Here is a 25,184-nt window from a genome sequence, read left to right on the forward strand (position 1 = left end):
CCTCCTCGTCTCGTCCCTTGTAGGTTAACTACAATAAACCTTACATTTGATGACCTGAAAGTGCTTATTTAAAAAAGAATGATAAAGCAGTTGGTATATAATTCACATCATAATCAGATCAGTACCATCAGGTCATAGTTTCAATGGTTACTCTAAAAAGAATGTTTTTTGAAGCAAAGAAGTATTATAAAACTGTAGAGCGATCGATTAAATCAGCAGAATGTCGATCAAAGTATGGTGGGAAACAAGAAGCTGATGTTTTGGGCATTAGTCCTTTGTCATAGCAAAAGGACACGAGTGTTTGCATTTAAGACTAGTTTTGCATTCTACGTTTGAAACCTATGCAAATGTTTAGATACTTGGCAATTTCCTTACGTAAGGAAAAAATATTTTGCGTACATTTTATAATCCGCATGCATGTATATATCGGCATTGGGCTGGCAGGATGGCCAAGACTCGAGGTACACACACTCGCCTCCAAGCTGTCTCGGCTGGGTTTGAATTTCGACCCAGCTTTATAAAGTCATCCTAGTTTGATTCATCAACATGTGTACCGTCCATCAGATGGAGGTTAAACTGAGCATCCTGTCTGCCAGCATTAGTTGGTGGATGTTAAGGATCCTTCGTGAAGGGTAGGTGGCACCATTAACAAATGATAAATTCCTACTCTAACCTACAGAGGGTGTTCATTGCATCAGCGGAACAGCCATGCCCTCAACAAATGCTGCTACCCCACAGACGGGTGCTGGATACAAAAGAAGATAGAAAGAAAAAAAGCATTATTATTAGGGGAGACCTCATATTGTTGCGGGGCCGGGACGTCGGCCGTGGGCACGATCGCTGGACGGAGCCGCGAGTCGTCTCGACCGATCGCCTGGAATTCAGATCGTCGCCCCGGATAAGTCCGGAGTCGACGGGTCCTCTATCGGACCAAATTCGCCAATGGATAGACCACGTGGGGTAGGGTCGATTGCCAATTTCAATTTACCTAAATACCCACATGGTCCACTACCGGGGAATTTCACCCTCGACGGAACTCGAACAGAAACGAGCCGCTTGGCACGCTCGTTCCGTGTGCGATTCCGAGTGGTTTAATCGCCGAGAACCGCCGGTCCCGATTATCCTGTTACAACAGCAATGGCCAGCTAATCCCTCACATGCGATACGCTCAGTCAATGCAAGAATGGACACGAACGAGCTGAAAACCTTGAACAAACGGGGTTTATTTTAACAATAATGGGGAACTAGGGAACAGAGAAGAGCAGATTTAAACCGAATATTCAAGGCATGCATGTACAGCACGGAACTTATACAATTCACTACTTATTGACTGGCGCCACACACACACACACACACACACACACACACACACACACACACACACACACACACACACACACACACACACACACACACACACACACACACACACACACACACACACAGTGGTGGCTGATGCCTTTATTTCGGCCTTCAGCTCGGAAGATAATGGAGCTGAGGCCAGGGTCTATTTGGAGCTTTCCGCCTCGTGTGGTCTTCAAGGACCAGGTCCTCTGGGCAGAACCAGACCGGACACCAGCGAGGGTGAACTGGATCCAACCACGGCGAGCCGCGATCCCTTTTCGAGCTCCGGAACACGTGCTGGGGAGACGAGACGCCGATCCTTCCCGATGAACCACCGACCAAGAACCAAGAAGAAGCCGAATGCCGAATGCGCTATTTCCATCTCTCTCTTCCCTTCTTATTCCTCTCGGGCGCGCCTCGCTTCCGGCGTGACTCATCCGCCGTAGGTGGGGGCTTCTGCATTCCATTCCCCCCACGAGTCGATTTTATTTACCATATTAGGTAAGGAATTCGGGAGATGGGAGTTAACATCTCCCCTAGTAAGCACGCAGGGGACGCCGGGAACTGAGGGCTTTTGCTGTTCTGCAGCGTGTCCACAACCCAACGGGCATTTTGCGGCTGACGCTGAAGAAGATGAGGTTTTCCAAAAAAAAAAGGGAATCCTAACTAAAAAGATAAATCACAGCGCATGGACATTTATTTACCCATTAGACAAGGGGAGGGAGTTATCTATAAAACACATACTTACTGATATAACTGATCTAAAGGACCTGTATGTTGTGTGCTCATGGCTTCCAGATTCGCAAAAATATAACCATGTCATATCATTCTGGTGAATTGTTTCAAGGCAACATTGAGATTGCTGACAATGGCTATAAAATGACTGAACATTTCAGGGTCGAGGTACAGCTCATGTCACCAAAAAAACAAGAAGGGCACTTTTTGACGTCGCGATGTCCTCAGATATGTCTCCGCCCACATCATTACATCATAATACATACTTGCACCAAGTTTGATTTAAATCCCTGAACCAAGATTCAAAATACTAAATAATTCTAACTGCCAGACCATGTGTCCGATTCAGGTTGAAATTTAAAACATATTGTTGTGGTCACGGATACCGAGACACCAGCTTGTCACTCAGGGGGATTAATCCCTGGTTGTCCTCGGTAGAGCCGGACCTGGGGCCACCGCTCACAATTAACGTTATGGTACGGTGGGTGTTTTAAAACCACGAACGCCACCCAGTCAACCACGAGTTCCAGTGTCCGCCGTCTAATTATTCCGTTTAACTAGAGGTCATGTGGTTACCTGAGTGGGGAGCGCGCCCTCGGCAAAGCACCAATATTATCTTATTAGATTTTAATTAGGGCGGCCGAGCGTTTTAACCGCTGGTGCGTGCCGACGATTTTTTTGGTCAAATCTGTGGTAATTACCTCCCAGTCTATCTTGGTTCGAACAATGCTCGACCAATAAAAGGAAAGGACAAACACGGACAGGTTGGAAATCGACAAATAATTTATTAATAATAAAATAAATAAATAAAAAGAACCTTTCATTTGCTGAGGTAAATAAAGAATGAATTTCAAAGCAAAATCAATCAAAATGCCAGGAAAGAGACAAAGAGCAGATGCTTATCGGGGGTTGACTTACTTACAGCTAAACACAGACATGGGAACCCAACAGATCATTCGGGGGGAGGGGAGGGGGAGAATCGTCTCGCTCACCAGAAAGTCGTCCGTGAAGCGAAAACGTCCTGAAAACGTCCTGAAAATGCGTGCGTGCGGGTCACGTGCGCCAGCACCCAGCTTTGCCATGCACCCTCTCGCGGGGGCAGCCGTGAACGGCAGTCGACGTCTGGAGGGCACTGAGATCGTCCGTTGCAGGTTTAGACCCTGGTGTTGTCAGTGATCAACCTGAGCCTCACTTGTTGGTGGCACTGCTCACACTCACACGCTCACCACACGCTCGTTTTCCAAAGCACTGGAAGGGCGAATTGTCTCTTCGGCGCTGGTTAGACACCCGCTTCTTGGTCGCTTCTCTCGCCCTCTGCTTTTTCCTCTCTGGACTTTTTCTCCTTAGACTTTTTATCCTCAGAGAACGTCCCTCTTTTGTTCGTTTTTTTAATATCTCAGAATGTCTCTCCTCACAGAACGTGTCTCACACTTTCTCTCGCTCGTTTTTATATTCCCGGGCCGTCTCCACGGGGTGTCATCTGCCCCAAGCTCACCCCGCCCCACCGGGGCACGGTTACCATGACGACCCGTGCGCTCTCAAAAAAGGCGGGCGTCGGAGCTCGCGAAAGAGTGTCGCTGAGGAAAAATGAGGGCGGGCTCCAGAGCCCGCGAAATAATGTTGCTGAGGAAAAAATGAGGGCGGGCTTCAGAGCTCGTGAAAGAAATGTGTGTGAAGGTGTCCGTCGTAAAGAAAAAAGCTTCCCATAAGAGAGGGGATCTATCTTTTACCCTTCTCAATGCATCACATTTAAGATCCCATTAGACATGGGGATGGGGCTAATCTGAACATGCATTTAAGGAAATAACTGTCTGAGGACCTGGATGTGTGGATGCATTCATCAGACCCTGATTCTGAAATCCATAACAATATATTCACCATGACTACTAGATCATAACTGTGAAGTTTCACATTGATTGATGAAGCGGTTCAAGATAAATAATTTTTTTATGATTTATGTTCAATCAAAAATGGCTGCCAGACCATGTGACCTATTAATTATTTGTGAACAAGCTGGTATCCCCAAGGCTTGGGGAACATGTGGGCGAAGTTTCCCCTCAATCTGTTCAGCCATTTCGGAGAAGAAGATTTTTGAAGGTTTTTATGTTAAAAAACAAAATGTCTGCCGAACCAACTTACAAGGATTTACAAGGAATTAAGGTGCATGAGGAGGCCATTCGGCCCATCATACCAACACCACACCAATACCAGATTTAATAAATCCGTTGTTACCCCTTCCCTTCGTGTACAGCCTTTTTGGCTGTGACACTGGTACGCATTTTTCTGACCCTCGGAAGGATGACAGGCTGAGTCTACCCCCTGGTGTTAATTCAGCAGCCAACGGGGCTTGTTCTCAGGACCTTAGGATCCCAAGCCACCACCCTAACTGCTAAGCCAACACCAGGTGTAGTATGCCATCATCAATTTTTTTCCCCATACAATTTCGCCCTAGATGACTGTCAAAATTTTTCATACTTAGTGGATAAAGCGTTCAACATATGCAATTATGACGTCATAAAGAAGCAATCTATGACAATCAAAAATCACACTTATTTACGATGGGGAAGTTTCAATTTTTTGCATGGAGCGGTTTCAGAGATACAGAGTTCCAAAATTTTTCCTTTTTGCCAACATGGCTGCCACACCACATGACCGATGAAGTCATAATTATCATGAAAAAAATTGTACATGAGTCGTCGACCCTTTGGTGAAAATTTTGCGTCAATCGGACAAGGGATTGCAGAGAAAACAGAGAAAATGACCACGGACGGACGTACGTACATGCGTACTGATAACTCCCAAAAAAGAATGCCTCTCGTCAGTGACTTTGTCAAAAAAAGACCAGTGCACAATTTAATATCCTCAATGAAAATAATTTTCGCTGGACCAAAGAAGAAAAACGGAGAGAGATAGGGAGATAGCAAGATCGAGAGAGAAAAAACAACAGCTATGAAACTGAAATTAGTAGGGGAAAAAAACAATAAAACTACAGGACAAATTGTGATTATAAGAGGTTTCAAGATTCCTCGAGCTTACTTTAGAAAGAGGGCATGGGTAAACAACAATGTCCTCTCCTTGAAATGACATGCGCACAACTGCGCGTTTACAAAACACGAGACTTGACAGCTTTGGCACGCAATCAACGTTCACCGGTACAAACGTAATGGCTTCGAAATGCAAATGTCACCTCTGGGTTCTCTGCATCAATCTGGTTCATGTGAATTTCATCTGTGGTTAACCACTGCATCAACATTTCCTGCCAAGGAAACAACAATTGCACAAGGATTCAGCTCAATGAGTCATTTTGTGGATTTTCAAATGAAATTGACCGTATAAGTGTTACACATTCGGAGGCATCACGTGACGCTGCGTGTCCGCAGTGCAAAGCCTACCAGCACTTTCCCATTCTCTTCTTTATCAACATACTGGTCACAAAACATTTGGTAAGATCCCAGAACAGCCAGCTTGCCTCCGTATTTCTGTGAGGGAAAACAACAACAATAGCAACACCAACAACGAGAACAGCACTTGGTAGAACGCATTACTCCGCCAAGCTAAACAGTTTACATTTTCTATCCCACTGATAGGCCGGATCTGGATCCAGACCATTCGTCCTGATCACACACCAAAATCGATTTGGCTTCTTCTTATCACCTACCCAATTCATCCACCAAGTTTTGTCATAACTCATCCACAAGCTTTTGAGACATTGTACTAGATATAATTTTGTCCCTATCTTTCAATGATGAAAAATCATTAAAAAAAAAAATTCAAAATCTCGAATCCACATCCAGATCTTCACTAAAATTGAATCAATTCGTCCTTGTCACACACCCAACATATCCACCAAGTTTCATCTGGATTGGTCCACAACTTTTTGAGCTATATTGCTATATTCCGTTTTTGGCCCTATCTCTCAATGGTGAAGAATCACTTTTAAAATTCTGGTATCCAGATTCAGATCTTCACCAAAATTGAATCAATGAATCCTTGTCGCACACCCAACCTCTCCACCAAATTTCGTCTGAATCCATCGATAGCATTTTTGAGACATCCTGCATACAGACAAACGAACAAACAGACAGGGGTGAAAACAACCTCCATCCACCTTCGGTGATGGAAGTAACAACTAAACCAAACAATCTGTGAAATTTGCAACAACAACAACAACAACAAAAAAGACATCTTTCAACACTCCTGCATGCTGCCGAATACAACTCCGAGCAACGTTGGTTCATTTGTTTCAGTATATCTGTTGCAAGATGTAAGAAGGTGGAAGAAGGCAAGGACTGGCCTTTGAGTGGAAGAAGGCAAGGACTGGCCTGTTCACGGGGAAACAAACACTTCCAGTGGAAAGTATCGCCATCGCAGGCTTCACGACATTAAGCGTAGCGCCGAAGGGGTACAAAAAGTTCAGGGCCCTGCAGAGGAAGAAATTGTTAGATGTAGCCCAAACTGGCATTCAAACCAAATGCAGTAAATTTTAAAATAGTGTTGAGAACCTTAATGTAACAGGTATGGTATTTATGAATTAAACAAAATGGTTTATGTTTACAAATGACTATCCCTTTAATGATTAAAAAGTACTCATAAAATGTCATGTTCTAGAAACAAGAGAAACAATTGATGAGATTGAAAGTGCAAACAGTTTTGCAAATAATAAAGTATTATGGCAGCATCGAAGTACCAGTGCCAGAGCAGTGCACAGTTAGAAATACCAACCGGGCTATGGATGAGCCGTAATCCTCATCTCCAGTACTCTTCCCACCCTTGCCCAAGGCCCGATTCACTTCCCTGCCAGGAAGACCATAAAAGTTAACAAAGCGTTAAGGACAACGATTTACCGATGATCTCAAAGGACCACCATAAAACAAAGAATTCTCTCTGAATAAATATCACCGATTGGTTCAAATTTGTTCTGCTCATCATTCTTCAATGGGAGGAAAATAATAGCACCTCATGTTGGTGCAAAAAGATAGTGCAAGCATTTAAATAAAAACAAAACGAACATTACAAGCCTGCGTATGACAAGTCATTACGACAAAAGTAACACAAAAGAATGGCTCGGAGATGAAATGTAGAAATGGGAAGCGATTTATAATAACCTTACTTTCAAGCTAAGACTTCTGGCAAATCATGCATGCCGATGGCTTACCGATTCAGCACACCATTTGGAACAAGAGCTTCCTTTGGGTGAAAATACTTGTAGTAGACTGTCCGGACAACTGCATCTGTAAGAAGCAAATCCATTTCAGCGATATCATTCGTGGAATTTCGCACATGCCATTGTGAATCTGGCATATTTGGTCATTGTATAACAGCATTGCCTCTATTGTACGATCATATTTGTCCTACAAATGTCCACCTGCTGGCCTCAGCCTGGTATTGGCTTAACTGTTAAGGTGGCTGGCCTAAGATCTTTGGCTTAAGGGTCCAGAGTTTGAGCACCTCTCTTGCCATTGAAATAACTGGGTGGGTTGACTCAGCCTGTCATCCTTTGGAAGGTCGGCAAAATGAGTACCAGCTTACTGGGAAGAATAAGCCATTCAAGCATCCTGTGTCGGAGTGGTGGCCCATCCAGTAAAATTGACACCTCCTGTGCTCTTATAGCCGAATAAGCTGCCTACAACAACAAAGAAGGCCTACACAAGGTAAGCGCTTTGTTATTTCCAACCCTTCCCAGAGTTCCTCCACAGCTATAAAGACATTCACAAATATTACACGCGTAAGAATCCAAATGTTATACACACCCTCAGTTGCGGGACCGATTTCATCGCTTATTGGCGAATCATCAGTGACAGCGCAGAGAGCAATGCATACCAATGAGGCTCCCAAGCATGTACCAAGTGCAAACGTCAAAAGCAGTCAATATATAAATATTAAAGAAAGACCCACCCACATCTCTCACCTGTGAATGGAGGGAATAGTCAATCAGCTCTCACCGAATCAACTAAAACCCTTGAATGAAACTTTATCACGAACTTCACCACCTGTGATGTACCAAAGTTTGTTCACGGCAATAAAAACATTCAGTGTCAGAGGGGGGCTCTTCAGGGGGTTTTACTGACTGTTGCTTCTGATCCAGGTGAGCTTCAGGACAGGCGGTCCTATTTTTACACATGACCCTAAGTATGCTGGGATGTTATTTGCTTAATTAACACATGGGCCAAACCTGTGTGGAAGCCGTTGCTTGGTGTCCCTCATTTACCCAGCTGTTTCCATTTTTTGTCCTGTTCAAAAGTCTATTTGTAAAAACAATTGGAATAAGAACATTTTGGTGAAATGAAAGAAAAACATAATATGCAAGTTCATTTCACGATTATAAAAAACAGACTTGAAAGTTTAATTGTCTTTGTGAATTTCACAACATCAATAAAATGACGTCTTTGTGATGCATTTTGAATGTGCAGATGGAGCAGTGAGGTCGAGTACTTGCCGTTATTAACCATGATGCCAAACTCCTCCAAGAAGAAGTTGATATTGGTGCCGTGCTGATGCTCTCCGCCTTCACCCATCATCACCAGAACACTTCCACCACCTTCCACAAACCGCCTCAGCTCCTCTAACTGTTCACAGATATCACCAGGTGTGGATTCGGTTACTATCGCCATCAGCATTAAATATTCAGCTACAATGTTTTGTCTTTACCTCCCAAAAAATGTTTATAAATGAAGAAAGATCTACAACTCATTTTGGTTTGAACGCCCCCTTTCCCCTTCCAGATCCCTCTGGTTATTGTAAGTAAGAGAGAAACCTCAACCCTGAAGAATATGGTTATTCACAGGGATCATCCAGCAATGACTGCAGATCTGCCCTCACACAAAACGATTGGGCTGCCACCTACACAGCATCTCATATTGATTCCGCTTGGGAATACTTTCACAAAAGCCAACTCTCACTCATGCACTGGTTTATACCATCCCCCTGCGGCTATCCTATCCATCCTCTCGTCAAGACCCTAGTACACTGTATCCTGGAGGAAGGTGGTGACGGTAAAGCAGCTTGCTTTCTCAACATGGAAGGTTCATCTCACCGAAGGCAACTTTAGTTCACCCGGTAGGCTCATAAGTAAGTGTCCATCCTTAGGCAAGCCAGAAAACATCATCTCATTAGTCTGAAGGCTGAACTCTCAAACCACTCTCCTTCCTCCAAGTGATGGTGGTACATTGTCAAGTCTGTCTCTGGTATATGCTACCCCTCCACCCCCTCACTCACCTCAAACAGCATCATCAGAAATTTTGTTCAAGATAAGACAGAATGTCTCTACTCAGTGTTTGCCTGCAAACCTTACGTGCCAAACCAATCCTACTCTATCTCCATCTTACACATTGTAGACTGAATATTGTGTCCTTCTCACCAGATAAGGTAGACAAAGTTGTGTCCGGCAAAGATGCTGATCTGGTGATGGGCCCATATGGCATCAGTGCCCATGTTCTCAGGTTTCTGAGATGGTTCAATGGCATTCTCGCATTCCTTACAGGTATTCAAGCAAGGGGTGCACCACCATCTCCTGTCACCTCCATCCCAACTCACAATCATTTCTACCCCCATTTAACCCTACCTTACCCAACCCTCTTACTTGCAGGTTACTATGTTTCCTCTCCTCCTCTTTTACAGTCCATTCATGCCCTGCTTGTTGTGTCAAACCTTTTCCCCATTGCCCCGATGTCAGTTCGCCTTGCCTTTTACCCTCTGGCATCACATTCTCCCATGAGCCTAAACATTGAATTCAGTCGGTCATGTTCTTTAATCTGATCATTTAGCTGTTCATTTGACAGCTATCATGCGAACGCATATCTCATAAATACAAGACTCAGCTTTTAAAAACTCACCTCTGCTGCTGTGAACTTCTCTCGTGGTCCACAAGTTAGCCAGACTTTTACGCCAGCCAATCGTTCCTTTGTTATTTCTTCCTTGAGGCTTGTGGGGAACACAACCAAAATACATCAACAAACATCGCATACTCGAAGGTCAGGCGATCTGACAGAACATCCAGAAAATTTTCCACGATTTTCAACACAAAACATTTGATTGCGTATTTCTATAAAAAGCTATTTCAAAGGCATTTTATGGTGTTTTTTAAAAAAACCGTTTCAAAGGATCGTAGTAGAGCTTGTACACACACTGGTATAATTACCCAATGAAAGATGTGAATAAATAAATACAATTTAGAAAGTTGGAAATTTGGATTACTTTCTTTAGAAGAGTTAATTTGTCAACAAATTAGATGACTGGAATGATGTTTTTGATACTTCTTCATACAATGACCTCTCAACTTTCCTTATCTATTTGAAAAGCTTGATGTTCAAGGAACATTAAAAACTGGAGAGTTCATAGAACACATTAACCTGCACAGTCTTGTGAAAAACGACAAGGGAAGGGTCTTTTAAACTCTTGCTTTGCGTTTCCAAGCACGATCAATATATTAGCTTTGTTTGTGAACTTGGAATAACAGGCATGATGGTAACCATATGAAGTCGATGGCTCAAACGGAACAGAACAGGAGCTGAACCTTCTGCCGACTCCTCTCGGAGAAACTGATGATTTTGGAACAATCTTTGAAAAAAAAGACGCACGAAACAAACATCTTTTGGACGAAGTTAGCTCTGTCATTACATCGCTCGATGCCGCCATTTTTTTTGTCTCAACCTTGCTATTACTCGTCCCACAGAGCACGTGGCAAATTTGATTAGTCGAAACGTCTTACAATGTTGGCAAAGTACTGCTAAACTGAGGATTTTTGGAAGTGTGAGCAAGGCGAATTGTGTTCTACAGTGTTCAAATGTATAATTCAATTGAAATAAAATAAATGTTTTAAAAGCCGAAGAAGAAAAAAAAATAGTAAAATAAATAAACGTTGAATCGCAAGTTTAGCCTAAAAGAGTTTACCAGTTTATAACACCACCTTGTTTACACCACCTTAATTACCACATTAAAATGAGTTATTCATGCCTGTTGTTTGTGTCCTTCACATATTAAGTTTCCCGTTTGGAATGATTTTCAATTTTGTTTGACCGTTTCACAACCCATCATCGTCACTAAGCGATATCAATGGCTATATAGATGAGTTGATGTACCTAAATCAATGAAGCTTTGAAGAAAATCAGGTAGGGGCACACATCTTCCATTGACAGGCAGACGAAAACAACTACCTTACTCCTCCGTGTGCATGCGCGATCGGGACCAGATTCCGTAGAATTTGCCAAATTCAGAGCCAAAGTTCTGCTAAACTGCAGGTTCGTGTTCCGATTAATGTTAGGATTAGGGTTAAAGTTAAGGTTGGGGTTGGTGTTGGTGTTGTAAATTCAACTGAAATATAAAATTAAACTGAAATTAGGTAGCTCCTTGATCATAGAAATGGACTGATGGACAGATCGAGTGAACCAATTGCTCAACCCTGCTTCACACAACGCACATGGGGTAATGACATTCAGAACTTTGCTGAGTGGTCAAACAAACCTTTGAATCTTCCAGTTTGTTCGAAGTCGTGCCTGGAAGGTTTTATATCCCGACGAAGCGGTGAAAACCTCCTTCTTGGAGGCATTAAAAATGATGATATCTCTTCGTGCCATATTTCCCTGCCAACAGCGACAATCATTGATTTTACTAATTATTGAAACACCAAACTTGTGGACAGTTCTCCAGCATATAAAATTATGCAAGTGCTGGAACGTTCACACTGTACCTTCAAAATGGCACAAATTCCATGATGAACTCCAAACATTTGCTCCATGACCTTCAAACGTAAATTTCAGTGGCTTGTGTACAGAATTCATAAGCATTTTATTTTTCGTAGACTTAGAATGTGGTTTGGGGTGGCAGGATAGCTTTGAGGTAGGGGCACACATCTCCCAGCTGTCTCACCTGGATTTGAATCCCATCAGTTATAACTCTCATCCTGATCTTTCAAGTGCAGGGTGATTGATCAATGTGTGCTGCATCCATCAGAAGGACGTTAATCCGGAGCACCCGACTGCGAGCATTTGTGGACGTTAAATGTCATACCACATCTTTGTCGAAGAGTAGGCGAGTTATCATTGGCATCCTGAACAAATTAGAAGTTCCTGTAGTGTCATGTCAGGTCTGGCCAGCACGTTTCAAAAAGACTTGGACCAAACTAAAACCACCCTGGCTGACCTCACAAATACGAACAATTGCGGCATTGAAGAAGAAGATTACTCTACATTATTGCTGTCAAATAATAATAATTATCATCATCATCATCATCATTATAATGCTTCAAACTCAAAAAATGAAAGTCATATTTTTATATTTCGTATTCAGCCTGCTTGCATCATTGCTGGGAGCACGGCTGTGGCGTTGAGGCAATACCCATTCCGAGGAAGCTGGTATCATTTTTCCGACCTCGGAAGGATAACAGGCTGAGTCTACCCACCTGTAATTATTTAATGGCCAACCAGGGTCAAACTCAAGAGGCTAAGATATTAAGGCAGCCACCTTAACCATTCAGCCAACACCAGGCTTTGTGGCATCATGAAATGTTGTTTCCAGGTTCCATACTTTAAACAATAAAATGGCAATTTTGATTTTCACAGAAACCAGAGGGAAGTTGTGTAGTAAGGGTACTCCTGAGGAATCCCCAGTGTGATGTCAGAAAAAAAAACAAGGAAAAAAAGACATATACGTCATAGCCCCTATTATTTTAGTAATTTTGCTGCACAGAGCTAAAGGACTAGCCCATATTTACAAGATTTATATATACTAGCAGAGTACCCGTACGACGGGCGATCTTGTTTCAAACATGCAACACGTTCTTCTGACGCATACCTTTATTTGGGCGGTGTATAGGTAACCAACAGCGATGTATAGGCAAAAAAATAACAACTCGGGTTACGTGGATGAACCAAAAACATACCTACTGTTTATAGTTCAAAACACCTTACTACACTGGAAAACGTGGGAACAGGAATACTGTGCTGTGAATGGAGACTTGTAATACCCTCCCCTACCTAAAGGCCGCGATACACGATGCACATTTACATAGAGAATTTGTCCCCCCTCCCCCCCCCCCAAGACCACAGGCAAAGATAAAAACAACAATACATTATTTGGGGTCATGCTGATTCTATGTAGCAAGTCTGGATGGAATCAGGAGTAGTAGTGTGACAAGCACGCGTGCACACACACACACACACACACACACACACACACACACACACACACACACACACACACACACACACACACACACACACACACACACACACACACACACACACGTCCATGAATTATCATAAAAAATGCGCAACTGACTTGAATGGTCATGTGCCATGGAAGATTGCATACGATTGGGTTATTCGGTCATGAATATTAATGATGTGGGTCACGTAGTTATATTGTGTAAGATAGTTGGTCACGTGACATGTATGATGTTTTTCAATTGGGAATGTAAATTTTGCACAGAAAAGATTCAATGTTCATATATTTTGGGGGAGACGTACTGAATTACAAAAACAGTACAACATTTAATAATATTTATTGACGTATAAAAGAAATTCAACAACTGTAGACAACAGAAAATTATCATTTAGTTGAAAATGCTGTCTGATCAGTTTTTGAAAATTGTACATAAAGGTGGTTGGGGTGAAATTGAAAAGAGTAATTAGAATTAAAAAAAAAATTCATGAAATTCAACCAGTAGGCCATCTTTGATCAGATCTCAAAATAAAGTGAGGTGCACGTAACTCAGTATGCCATCATGTACTGAGTTTGTGCCAGGATCCATCAAAATCGCACCATGCATGTCTGAGAAATGGCTGAGGACACGTTCAAGTAATGAAATGGCCGCTAGTTGGCCAACTTGGATCTGACCTCGAAAGAAAATGACGTGCTTATGTAAGCCATCATTCTCTATCTGTGTGCCTAGTTTGAATAAGACCGGTAAATGCATTTCCGAGAAATGGTTGAGGACATGTTCAACATCGTGTTTTTACAACTAAAATGGCCGCCAGTCGGCCATCTTTGGTCGAATTGCGAAACAAATGATGTGCATATGTATACCATCATGTGCAGCGGCTTGGGATCCAAAAGGTCCTGAGTTCAAGCCCCGTTGGGGCACTGAATTAATACACCAGGGGGTTGACTCAGCCTGTCATCCTTCCGAGGTTGGCGAAATGAGTACCAGTATACTGGGCCGGTGTATACCCCGGTTAAAATAGGTGTACCATATCCCTGTGTCGTAAGAGGCGACCAGGGTTGCGTCAGGAAGGGCATCCGGCGTAAAACATGTGCCAAATCACGATGCGGATCATACGGATGATCCGCTGTGGCGACCCCGAACGGGAACAGTCGAAAGAAGAAGAATAAGAAGATGTATACCATCATGTGTTGCCTTTGTGCCAAGTTTGAGCAAAATCGGTCCATACATATCGGAGATATGGCTGTGGACAGACAGACGGACGCACGGACGGACGGACGAGACCCAATCCATAAGTCCAACGGGGGCTAATAAATTCCTGGGCATTTCCATACCATGTGAAGCAAGTTACCACAAAAACATAATGAAAACATGATAAGTACAAAATCGGTCAACTTCCATCCTCTTCTCAAACGTTAATCTTTTGTATCTGGAAGATGTCAGATACTACGATAAACAGCATCATTTTCATCGACAGACCTCAGGAGACAAGATACAGTGAGTGAGTTCCGTGCCTCACACTACGTCTCCAATCTGAAGTGTGCCAGGAAGATCATCGTGTCAACCATTCCAACATAACCTACATTCCACATGTGTTGCTCTTCAAGCCTGGATGACACCGATCAAACTTGAAGCTGTGCAACTTGCTCTGCCCAACAATGAAGCAAATTAAACTTGTAGTCACATTGTCAGATCAGATGCAAGGCTCAAAGTAGGATTTCATGAAAACATGATTATTACCCCCACACTTTTTGAAAAAAAAAGGGGAGGGGGGATTTGTTATCGGCTCCGTCTGTCTGTCTGTCCGTTCGTCTGGCCGTCCATCACGCTATCTCCTCCTAAACGGTTGGGCAGAAATTCACCAAAATTGGAAGTTATGATCACCACATAGCAAGAAGGTGTGAGAGCAGTATCTTTTTAGCTCCACCCCCTCTCCCCCCCCCCCGGGTGGGGTCAAAGGGTCAAATCCCAATAAATGCAATTACGGGGACATTTTAAAACATTTTTAAATGGAATTTTGTATCTGCAATCAACATTAGGGGACACATGACATATGTAACGATTTTTTCGATTTGACCCATGGTTCATGCCCCAGGGAGTGGGGACTTGGGGTCACAGGAGGTCAAAACAGAAAAGAAATGAACTCAAAATGTAATATATTGTTATTCCTGGTGGAACTTTTTGCCAACTTTCAACTTTGCTTAAGGTGGGAAGCATGGGGATTTGTGATAGTGCACCATCGACTTTGCTCTCGTTTTTACTGTTGAGTTGATCAGCTACTTTGTGAGAGTTGCCGAGTCTGTGGTTTGATTCCCAACACGACTGTAAAATGTCGGATCAGTGGTTTGCAGGCAGAGTGCTGCAAAGGAAACTACGCCGCCCTTCAGATGATGACGTTAAGCAGGGTGTCCCATCTATCGCACTAGTTAGTGGTTGTTAAATATCTCATGGTGTATTTCATGATGAGTAAACGGTGCTCTCGCCGGCACCCTGAATAAATTACAAATTCCTTCTACATAGTTAAATACCAGGCCTGGCCAGCAGCTCTGTGAAAGACTTTGGCTAAAAACCTTCCCTGCCCTGGCCAACACCACAAGAGTGAGAATACATGTGGCCATTAAACAAGTTGTAGTCATCATTTGTGCAACGCGTATAATACTTAAAATCGCCAGAGATTGCACTTGTCTTTTGAAAGACATTAAATATTGGAGTTCAAGATTTATCTGATGGAAACGTCAAAAATGGAAGACCATGCTTGACCTGGTGGCTTTGTTAGCACTGATCCAAGGGCCATAGTGGAACTTTCATCAAATGCAGGACACAGACATGAGGTAACATTAGTGCACATTTACATTACGACAGGAGACGATGGACAAACAGATATATATGTAGTATTTGAACTTCCATTCTCAAAATAATGATCCATCTACCTATACTTGATGTACTGATGCTTGATGAGTTGATGTACTGATGCTTGATGAGTTGATGTACCTATGTTTGATGAGTTGATGATGTACCTATGTTTGATGAGTTGATGTACCGATGTTTGATGAGTTGATGTACCTATGTTTGATGAGTTGATGTACTGATGCTTGACGAGTTGATGTACTGATGTTTGATGAGTTGATGTACCTATGTTTGATGAGTTGATGTACTGATGCTTGATGAGTTGATGTACCTACGTTTGATGAGATGTACCTACGTTTGATGAGTAGATGTGCCTACGTTTGATGAGTTGATGTACCTATGCTTGATGAGTTGATGTACCTATGTTTGATGAGTTGATGTACCTACGTTTGATGAGATGTACCTACGTTTGATGAGTAGATGTGCCTACGTTTGATGAGTTGATGTACCGATGTTTGATGAGTTGATGTACCTATGTTTGATGAGTTGATGTACTGATGCTTGACGAGTTGATGTACTGATGTTTGATGAGTTGATGTACCTATGTTTGATGAGTTGATGTACCTATGCTTGATGAGTTGATGTACCTATACTTGATGAGTTGATGTACCTATGCTTGATGAGTTGATGTACCTATGCTTGATGAGTTGATGTACCTATGTTTGATGAGTTGATGTACCTATGTTTGATATGCTTCATGGTTTTCAATTTCCCAACTATTAGTATGGACAGCTTCAATTCCAAAGAATACTTTCACCATTAGAACCCGAATCCACAGGATGAGACTTAACATGAGGTCCCCTCATATTGATCGAGATGGACGCAACGTGCCTGTTATCCTTGTCATTATGGGGTATCTTCAAGGCAGGAGGTCATTGGGACCATCATGCATACACAATGGTTAGAACTGCATCCACAATGGTTGCCAACCCATGGTTGTTTATTTGTGCTCCATCCTTTTTCCAACAATGAATGTCAAGCAAGGAAGCAGCACGTAGAGGCGGGTTAGGATTTTTTGGGGCCCTGGGCACAAAACATATTTCAGTCCAAGATGCCCCCGCCCTGCCAAGAGGACTCGGTGGTATTTTTGCACTTTCTCAGACGATGTTGCGTGGAGGAATTCCCATGTTATTATTGCCTTTTTCCCCCTTGTTAAAAATGTTAAGGTGTTCCATTGCCAATCAGCTTGCTATCACTTGCCAAGCCAGCCGTTCCTTATCAACGGCTTCGTTGGAGTGCTTAGGCCACGTTGAGCTTGGGGTTTCTGGACATGGGCCTTGCGTGCCCGTGCGTTAATCTGCCACTAGCAGCACGGACCCATTATTATCAACCTTGGTATGACTTGGCCGGGGTCCAAACTGCCGACCTCCTAGACTCCGAGCAGTGCCGGATTAAGGCATGGGCTTTATGGGCTACAGCTCAGGGGCCTCCGCCAGCTGAGGGCCTCCAGAGAACCCTTCAACAATATGTGACAAAGTCATAGAGATTATGGGAAACGAAGTATTGAAAACTATTGTAAAAGAAATCAAGGAAGCTCAATACTTTTCCCGAAGTGTTGATTCAATGCCAGACATATCACACACTGATCAGCTGACTGTGATTATTCGCTATGTTAGAAAATCAGATCATAAGGTGGTTTAACGTTTTCTTACTTTCATTCCCATTGCAAGTCACATTGGAGAAGCTCTTGCCAACATTGTCTTGGAATTCTTTGAACAAATTGAAATTGATGTAGCTAATTTAAGAGGACAGTCTAATGAAAATGCATCAAACATGTCAGGATGCTACAAAGGGCTTCAGGCACATATTCTCGGCATCAATCATCTTGTCCATTACATTCCACGTGATACACACTCACTTAATTTGGTAGTTGTATGTGCTGCGGAAAGCTGCACTGGAGCAGTTTCATTTTTTGGTCTTATTCAAAAACTTTACAATTTATTTTCTGCTTTAACTCAATGTTGGTAATGCTTCAGTGCCTTAAAGTTGAAAGTGGAAGTGAATCTAGATTGGTACTTAAAAGAGCATCAGATACTAGATGGTCTGCAAGGGCCGATGCCACAAAAGCCTTGTCTAAAGGGTACATCTATTTTCAAGAAGCTTTGAAGTTAATCTCAGAAAATGTAAATCAGAAGGTTGACACACGTTATGAGGCAAAAACTATACTCAAGCAGCTCAAACTGAAGACTATACTCAAGAACTGGAAACAGTTCTCTTGGCAGACTTCTGGCTGTCATACTAGAGAGGTTCAATCAAGTCAGCAAATCACTTCAGCATGAAACACTGCAGCTTCAATCAGCTATTAAACAAAGTAGAAAATACGGAATACCACGACGAACAAAAACGAGAGCATAGGCGAAGAAAACAAATCAATGATGGTATGCTGAAGATGGTGCTTTGCGAGGAAGCCGGAAGTTTAAGGTGGAAACATATCTACCCATCATAGATAAGTTATGCTCAGCTCTTTCTCATCGCATTGAAGTATATAAAAATGTTCATTCATTGTTTCGTTTCCAGGTCGAATTTCCAACAATGAACGATGAAAACATTTCAACAACAGCAGCCAAGTTTCAGAAGATTTACTCAGATGACATCGAGCCTGAATTTGTGCCAGAAATTGTTCACTTTAAAAACTTTGTTGGGCAATTTGATGAATTCAGGGACAAGCATGAAACACCGCAAGCTTCTGATATCTACACCCTTGTGCTAAAAAATGGATTAACTTCTTCATTCCCTAATGTTGAAATAGCACTACGGATTTACTTGTGTTTAATGATAACTAATGCGACTGGAGAGAGAAGTTTCTCCAGGCTGAAACATATAAAGAATGTACTCAGGTCAACAATGACACAAGAACGACTTAACAGACAAGCTGTCATAGTAATTGAAAATGATGTTCTCAAAAATTTACAATTTACTGATATTTGGAGAAATTTGTTACCAAGAAATTAGGCAAAGCAAATGTTTGAATTTTAATTTTGTTTAGCCTTGTCAAATAAATTTAATATTTCAAAACTTATTTTAGTTTTGAAAATATCACAATATCTTTTCTCTTTTTGTTGTGTTACACTTGCACCCATCTATGCGGGCCTAATGTTGACATTATGTTGTAGAAGTTGAATAAACTGATTTCAAGAATCAGAAATTCGATTTGCGTGCTTTTGTTAATTACTAGTGCGTGCCCGTACGTGCAAAAAAAAAACAACTAAAAAAAAAACTTTCAAACCCCGTGCCAGAAACAACAACTACACAGGCCGTTCCTTCGCTCTCGCGTGCCCATACATGCGTGGCCATACGTGCGTACCTGTACGTGCATGGCCGTACATGCAAAAAAAAAACCTTTCAAACCCCATGCCAGAAACAACAACCACACAGGCCGTTCCTTCGCTCTCGCATGCCCGTACGTGCGGGCACGCACGTAATGGTAAACCTTACCTTGTATGCGCACTCCAGGATTGAAGCCTGGCATACCTATCTCTCGGACACCGATACTTGCCATTGCCAGCACGTTGTTGTACTGTTTCGCGTACTTCACAAAGTCCTGGTTAAGGAAAAGGTTTTTAATAGCATATGGAGGTTGTGATGGAATTTAACCGGGTTTTGGATTAGTAGGATCATGCTTAAGGTCGACCTTGCCGTGGTTGCAGCAAAATCCTCTTCTCTCCTCGTTCCACACAAAAGCATCACAATATGAGCATTTAGTGCATTGAAATAATGAGGTCCTGCTCAACGCGTGCCTGTACTCAACAGGAAGTTCCTCTCAGAAGAAGTCGGTATCATCGTATTGAGCAAGGTTGCGATTCTCATGGTGAGCCTGCTCTCGCCTTGCACGATGTTGGTCCTGATGGCGCAGGGCATCCCTTACTTGCCAGTCTTCTTGCTGGTGAGGGGTTTCTTCTGCACGACGCCTTGCCTCGCGTTCAGTGTTGTCTGCCAAGCGAGCAGCTCGTTCTTCATCCGTTTCAGCTGCACGACGCCTTGTCACGTGCGTAGTGTCGCGTGTCAAGCGAGCAGCTCGTGCTTCGTTAGATTACATTGCGCGTGCGCGATGCGCAGCTTCGTTCCTTCGCTCAAGTAAACGACGACTGGATTGGGGCATTGTTTCAATTAGATCGGACCAGTGGTTGTCGATAATTAATAATTGTGACGTCAATTGTGACGTCATAGCACCGTATCCTGTCATTGGTTTGGTAAATAAATGGCCATAACTTGGGAAACACTTGGGAAACAGCTGAAACGGATGAAGAAGAACGATATCAAACCTTGAAAAGGCACATACTCAGCTCCCCAGCATCAATTGTGACGTCATATCAAACGAAGAAGAAGATTGTGACGTCAATTGTGACGTTATAGCACCGTGTCCTGTCATTGGTTTGGTAAATAAATGGCCATAACTTGGGAACCACTTGTCCGATTAATATCAAACCTTGAAAAGGCACATACTCAGGTCCCCAGCGTCAATTGTGATGTCATACCAAATGAAGAAGAAGAATTGTGACGTTATAGCACCGTGTCCTGTCATTGGTTTGGTAAATAAATGGCCATAACTTGGGAACCACTTGCCGATTAATATCAAACCTTGAAAAGGCACATACTCGGGTCTCCAGCGTCAATTGTGACGTCATACCAAATGAAGAAGAAGAATTGTGACGTTATAGCACCGTGTCTTGTCATTGGTTTGGTAAATAAATGGCCATAACTTGGGAACCACTTGTCCGATTAATATCAATCCTTGAAAAGGCACATCCACAGGGCCCCAGGAATATACCTGGCAAGTTTCAATTAGATCGGACCAGTGGTTGTTGAGAAACAGCGGTCACAGACACACAGACAGACAGACAGGCAGAGATTGCCGGAATTATAGATAGATATTAATTATGACTGGGGGGCCTCACAGTATCTGTAGCCCAGGGGCCGACAAAATCAAAATCCGGCCCTGACTCCGAGCCGACACTCCAACCACGACCGATTCCTGTTCTATAAAGTGCAGAGAAAGCACTAACTTAACCATTCATAATTAGTGACCATCGCAAGTAAAGCAGACTTGTGTAGTGTTCTCCATTGGAGGTAAACAGTTTTTATTATTACCCGCCAACCAACGAAGTTGGCAGGGGATATAGAAATGGGTTCCGTCCGTCTGTCCGTCCGTACGTCCGTCCGTCACATTTCGTTTCCGGAGCTTAACTACAAATCCCCACAAGATATATTTACGAAATTTGGTACACATATCAAGCAAGTGGTGAACTGGTGCCTTTTGATATTAGAGATTTCCCTAAAAAAATTTTCTCTCACTTTCCATGGAAACAAGTTGGGTATTAAGAAATAATTGAGGTTAACCTTTGTTTCCAGAGCATAGTTGTAAAACTATTAACTATTTCTTCATGAAATTTGGTACACACATCGAGAATAAATTGAACTGGTGCCTTTTGCTACTTGTCCTCATTTACTATGGCGGGGGATATCGAAGACTTTGTCTTCAACGGATGCTAGTTATATTTCACATGCGGCCTGTGGCTGCTGGTTGCATCATTTTTTTTTTATCCTTATTTTTTTTCTGGAAGCGCGGCTGTGCCGCTGATGCAGTGTCCCTGTAACTAGTAAGCTGGTCCTCATTTTGCTGACCAAGGAAGGATGACAGGCTGTCAACCCACCTGGTATTATTAAACAGCCCGACAGGGGGCTTGAACTCAAGACCCTAAGATCGAAAGCCAACACTGGGGTTTCTTACTTGCATTGGAACTTTTTGTATATTTTGCATCAATTAGTTAACAAGTTACACAGACATCAACCGATGTGGAGACTGACGCGCGGACAGCCTCGTCCGTAAAGTCCGAGCTGACGGGACACATCGCTACTTCCGAGCATCATGAACGTGTTTCTCCTCAGTTTCCATGAGATTTCTCACACACGAGGCCCAGAGAATGTTTATAAATCCACAATCTCCGCGTTCTCTCGACATCACGCGTCTCTTACCTGTTGACCAAGCTGAGTGAATCATTCTCTCCGGTTCGTTCTCATTCCTTCGCTCGCTCAACAATTCATTCTCAACTCGCGTTATTGATTTCAGTTATTATTCTTTTTTCAGTTCTTGTTTCTGTCATTTCGTGCTAATATTAATATCCAATTACTTCATTTTTATAAAAGATTCCATTTCCGTTCCTTCCTCCTCGCTCATTCTTCCTTCTTCCTCAAGAGTATTCGTTCCCCACCCGAGTGAACGCCGGTAAAGACGAGCAAACCCCGCCAAAAGTCAAAATTCCGATCGGTTCCACCGGCGCATGACGTCATCCGCGGTTACCATGGTGTTCGCGTCAGTCTGACACGGCAGTCGAACGCAGCCAAATAAGCGCAATTAAAATCGAATTCTACATGTTGTTATCACAATTTTAAATTAAATTATTACTTATATGTTTACCGTAAATGACTTTTCTCCCTTTCTTGTGCCATCCTCTTGAAATATTTATTTATATTTCTACTTCCGTTTCCTGCCGCCATTTGTTGTTTTCTTCCTTTAAACTTCTTTACTCACCGATGTTATTATTCGACTTAGAAATTACAAGTCAAATTCTCAGTTGAGGTTTATGAACAATGCAGGTTTTATTGCAAATGTTTCACAACATTGACTCAAACTTCCTCGCAATCGGTTTCCGTCAGTAGAAAACAGCGTTGATTAACATAATGTGATTATACACCACCCGCTCCGTACATTATCCATCCCGCAGAGCACTGACGTACATCTCTCTGCAACCACACAGCACAATCCGAGGAAGCCCCTTTCCATCCAGCACCGATCCAGCACCCATCCTACATCATGCAGGATTCTCACCGCGTTTTATTATTTATACCCAAACTATGTGGAACACGACGTGTTCATCATCACATCGCGTACACATTGTTGTCTTCGCCATCATCACATCTTGTCAGTCCAATGTCCTGCAGGAAACGAGGAGACAGAACTCAAATAGTCGGCAGTCTCCACAGTCCACACGTTAATACGGTCTCAGCAGCAGTACAAGTTGGAGAGAGAGAGAGAGAGAGAGGAAGAGTGAGAGAGAGTGAGAGAGAGAGAGAGAGAGAGAGAGAGAGATAGAGATAGAGATAGAGATAGAGATAGAGATAGAGATAGAGATAGAGATAGAGATAGAGAGAGTGTGTGTGTGTGAGAGAGAGAGAGAGAGAGAGAGAGAGAGAGAGAGAGAGAGAGAGAGAGAGAGAGAGAGAGAGAGAGAGAGAGAGTGTGTATGTGTTTATGTGTGTGTGTGTGTGTGTTTGTGTGTGTGTGTGTGTGTGTGTGTGTGTGTGTGTGTGTGTGAGTGTGTGTGTGAGTGTGTGTGTGTGTGTGTGTGTGTGTATGTGTATGTGTGTGTGTGTGTGTGTGTGTGTGTGTGTGTGTGTGAGAGAGAGTGTGTATGTGTGTGTGCGTGAGTGTGAGAGAGAGTGTGTATGTGTGTGTGCGTGAGAGAGACAGAGACAGAGACAGAGAGAAAGAGAGAAAGAGAGAAAGAGAGAAAGAGAGAAAGAGAGAAAGAGAGAAAGAGAGAAAGAGAGAAAGAGAGAAAGAGAGAAAGAGAGAGAGAGAGAGAGAGAGAGAGAGAGAGAGAGAGAGAGAGAGAGAGAGAGAGAGAGAGAGAGAGAGAGTGTGTGTGTGTGTATCTGGCTTCCTTCTTGGGAATACAGTGCAGTAATTGGTCTTTATTTTGATTCAATTGCAAAGTTTCTTGTGGAGTGCTCGTCAAGTGACTTATCGGTCCACAGAATCAGAAAAAATATAATAATAAATTGATGATTTTAATTGATTTTTAAGTAATAAACAAAGAACTGGAAGTGGTTTTTAACTCCAACAAATTTTTGAAATGTTTCACTTTTTTTGGGGGGGGGTGGGGCCAATGGAGCATTTTTGGGGGGCGGGGGCATTCGAGCGTTTTGGGGGCGGGGCCATTCGAGCGTTTTTGGGGCGGCGTGGCCATTCGAGCGTTTTGGGGGGGCGGAGCCATTCGAGCGTTTTTGGGGGGGCGGGGCCATTCGAGCGTTTTTGGGGGGCGGGGCCATTCGAGCGTTTTTGGGGGGCGGGGCCATTCGAGCCTTTTTGGGGGGGCGGGGCCATTCGAGCGTCGAAGGACACAAAAAAACATTAAAATCTTCCTTTGAAGACATTTATTCAAGGAAAGAACAACGATTACGTGTTAAGTGAAGCCATATCCATTCATTCAAGCAGACATGATTTTCTGTGTCTGTGGACCTTTCATTTGTCCGTTCAATATGAACAGCTGCCTTTGGAAGCGCTAACTAGCAACTTGGTAACTAAACACACCCCGCCTTAACTCCCATTTGAGGGCTGGTGCGCTTTATGATGCAACCAACGTCTTACCTGTGAAACATCTACTAATGCGACAGTTGATAAACTGTAGTCGCGTCAAGAAACTCGGGAATCAAATCCAGGTGAGAGTGAGACGGCTCCAAGGTACGTGCGCCACCTGTGCATCATCCCGTGGGCCCAATGAGTGAAAGCAAGCATTCACAGTAAGTACTACATCCTAGTAGAGATTGAAACAACACAATCAGTTTGTCGTCATGTCCATCTCGATCAAATTGTCCTTTAAATGGAAACAAGCCCACACAACAGGAAAATCTGGGACGTTTGGCTCCGTCTACTCTGCGCAAGACACGTCATTTAAATACAAGGCGGAGCTGCTGAGATACTCCCTTGCTGGGGGGTTATAAATTGGGACAATCCCCCAACACCATCCGAGTGATGTACAAAGAAAGGTGGATTGATTTTCATGGAGAAAGAACATTTCAAGAGTCTGGTTCCACTCGTCAAGATGAGAGCCGTTTCTACCGTCCTTGTAGGTAGGCTTTGAAAGGTGGTGCAAGTTTTGTTGAAGTATGACCTTTGTTTATAAACATTGTCTCTTTTGTTACTCATTGCAACTCGTTTTATGCGACCGAACTTTTGAAACATTTTCGTCCAAAATTATGTTTCTTTGTGATCTCTTCTTAACTATCATGAGCAAAAGTCTGACCGCGCTCCCCCGAACGG

General features: G+C 43.0%; 2 protein-coding genes across 16 annotated transcripts in view; one reads left to right on the forward strand and one right to left on the reverse strand.

Moving 5' to 3' along the window:
* The window catches only part of IFT52 (intraflagellar transport 52), a 34,492-nt gene extending 12,068 nt beyond the window's left edge, over positions 1-22,424 (reverse strand). The window contains exons 1-9 of one of the 2 annotated variants that reach the window (XM_085853833.1): positions 22,118-22,424; positions 11,539-11,657; positions 9,912-9,999; positions 8,516-8,645; positions 7,235-7,310; positions 6,802-6,873; positions 6,374-6,500; positions 5,472-5,558; positions 5,267-5,335 (exon numbers count right to left, since the gene is read on the reverse strand). In XM_085853833.1, the coding sequence (XP_085709959.1) occupies positions 5,267-5,335; positions 5,472-5,558; positions 6,374-6,500; positions 6,802-6,873; positions 7,235-7,310; positions 8,516-8,645; positions 9,912-9,999; positions 11,539-11,651 (762 nt within the window). In that variant the 5' untranslated portion in view covers positions 11,652-11,657; positions 22,118-22,424. Of the gene's footprint in view, positions 1-5,266; positions 5,336-5,471; positions 5,559-6,373; positions 6,501-6,801; positions 6,874-7,234; positions 8,322-8,515; positions 8,648-9,911; positions 10,000-11,538; positions 11,658-22,117 lie in introns of those variants that run through there. The other variant, XM_085853834.1, reaches the window with a different exon arrangement.
* A 2,425-nt stretch (positions 22,425-24,849) lies between these two features.
* LOC147012731 (serine/threonine-protein kinase Sgk2-like) overlaps positions 24,850-25,184 on the forward strand; it is a 45,836-nt gene continuing 45,501 nt past the window's right edge. For 2 of the 14 annotated variants that reach the window (XM_085853841.1, XM_085853843.1), the window contains exon 1: positions 24,851-24,994. In XM_085853841.1, the coding sequence (XP_085709967.1) occupies positions 24,925-24,994 (70 nt within the window). In that variant the 5' untranslated portion in view covers positions 24,851-24,924. Of the gene's footprint in view, positions 25,009-25,184 lie in introns of all 14 variants that reach the window. The other 12 variants (XM_085853839.1, XM_085853842.1, XM_085853836.1 and 9 more) reach the window with 11 other exon arrangements.

The sequence above is a fragment of the Eptatretus burgeri genome, chromosome 14 (assembly GCF_056783735.1).
Source record: "Eptatretus burgeri isolate ZD-2024b chromosome 14, Ebu_testis_v1, whole genome shotgun sequence".
NCBI classification, from domain to species: Eukaryota; Metazoa; Chordata; class Myxini; order Myxiniformes; family Myxinidae; genus Eptatretus; species Eptatretus burgeri.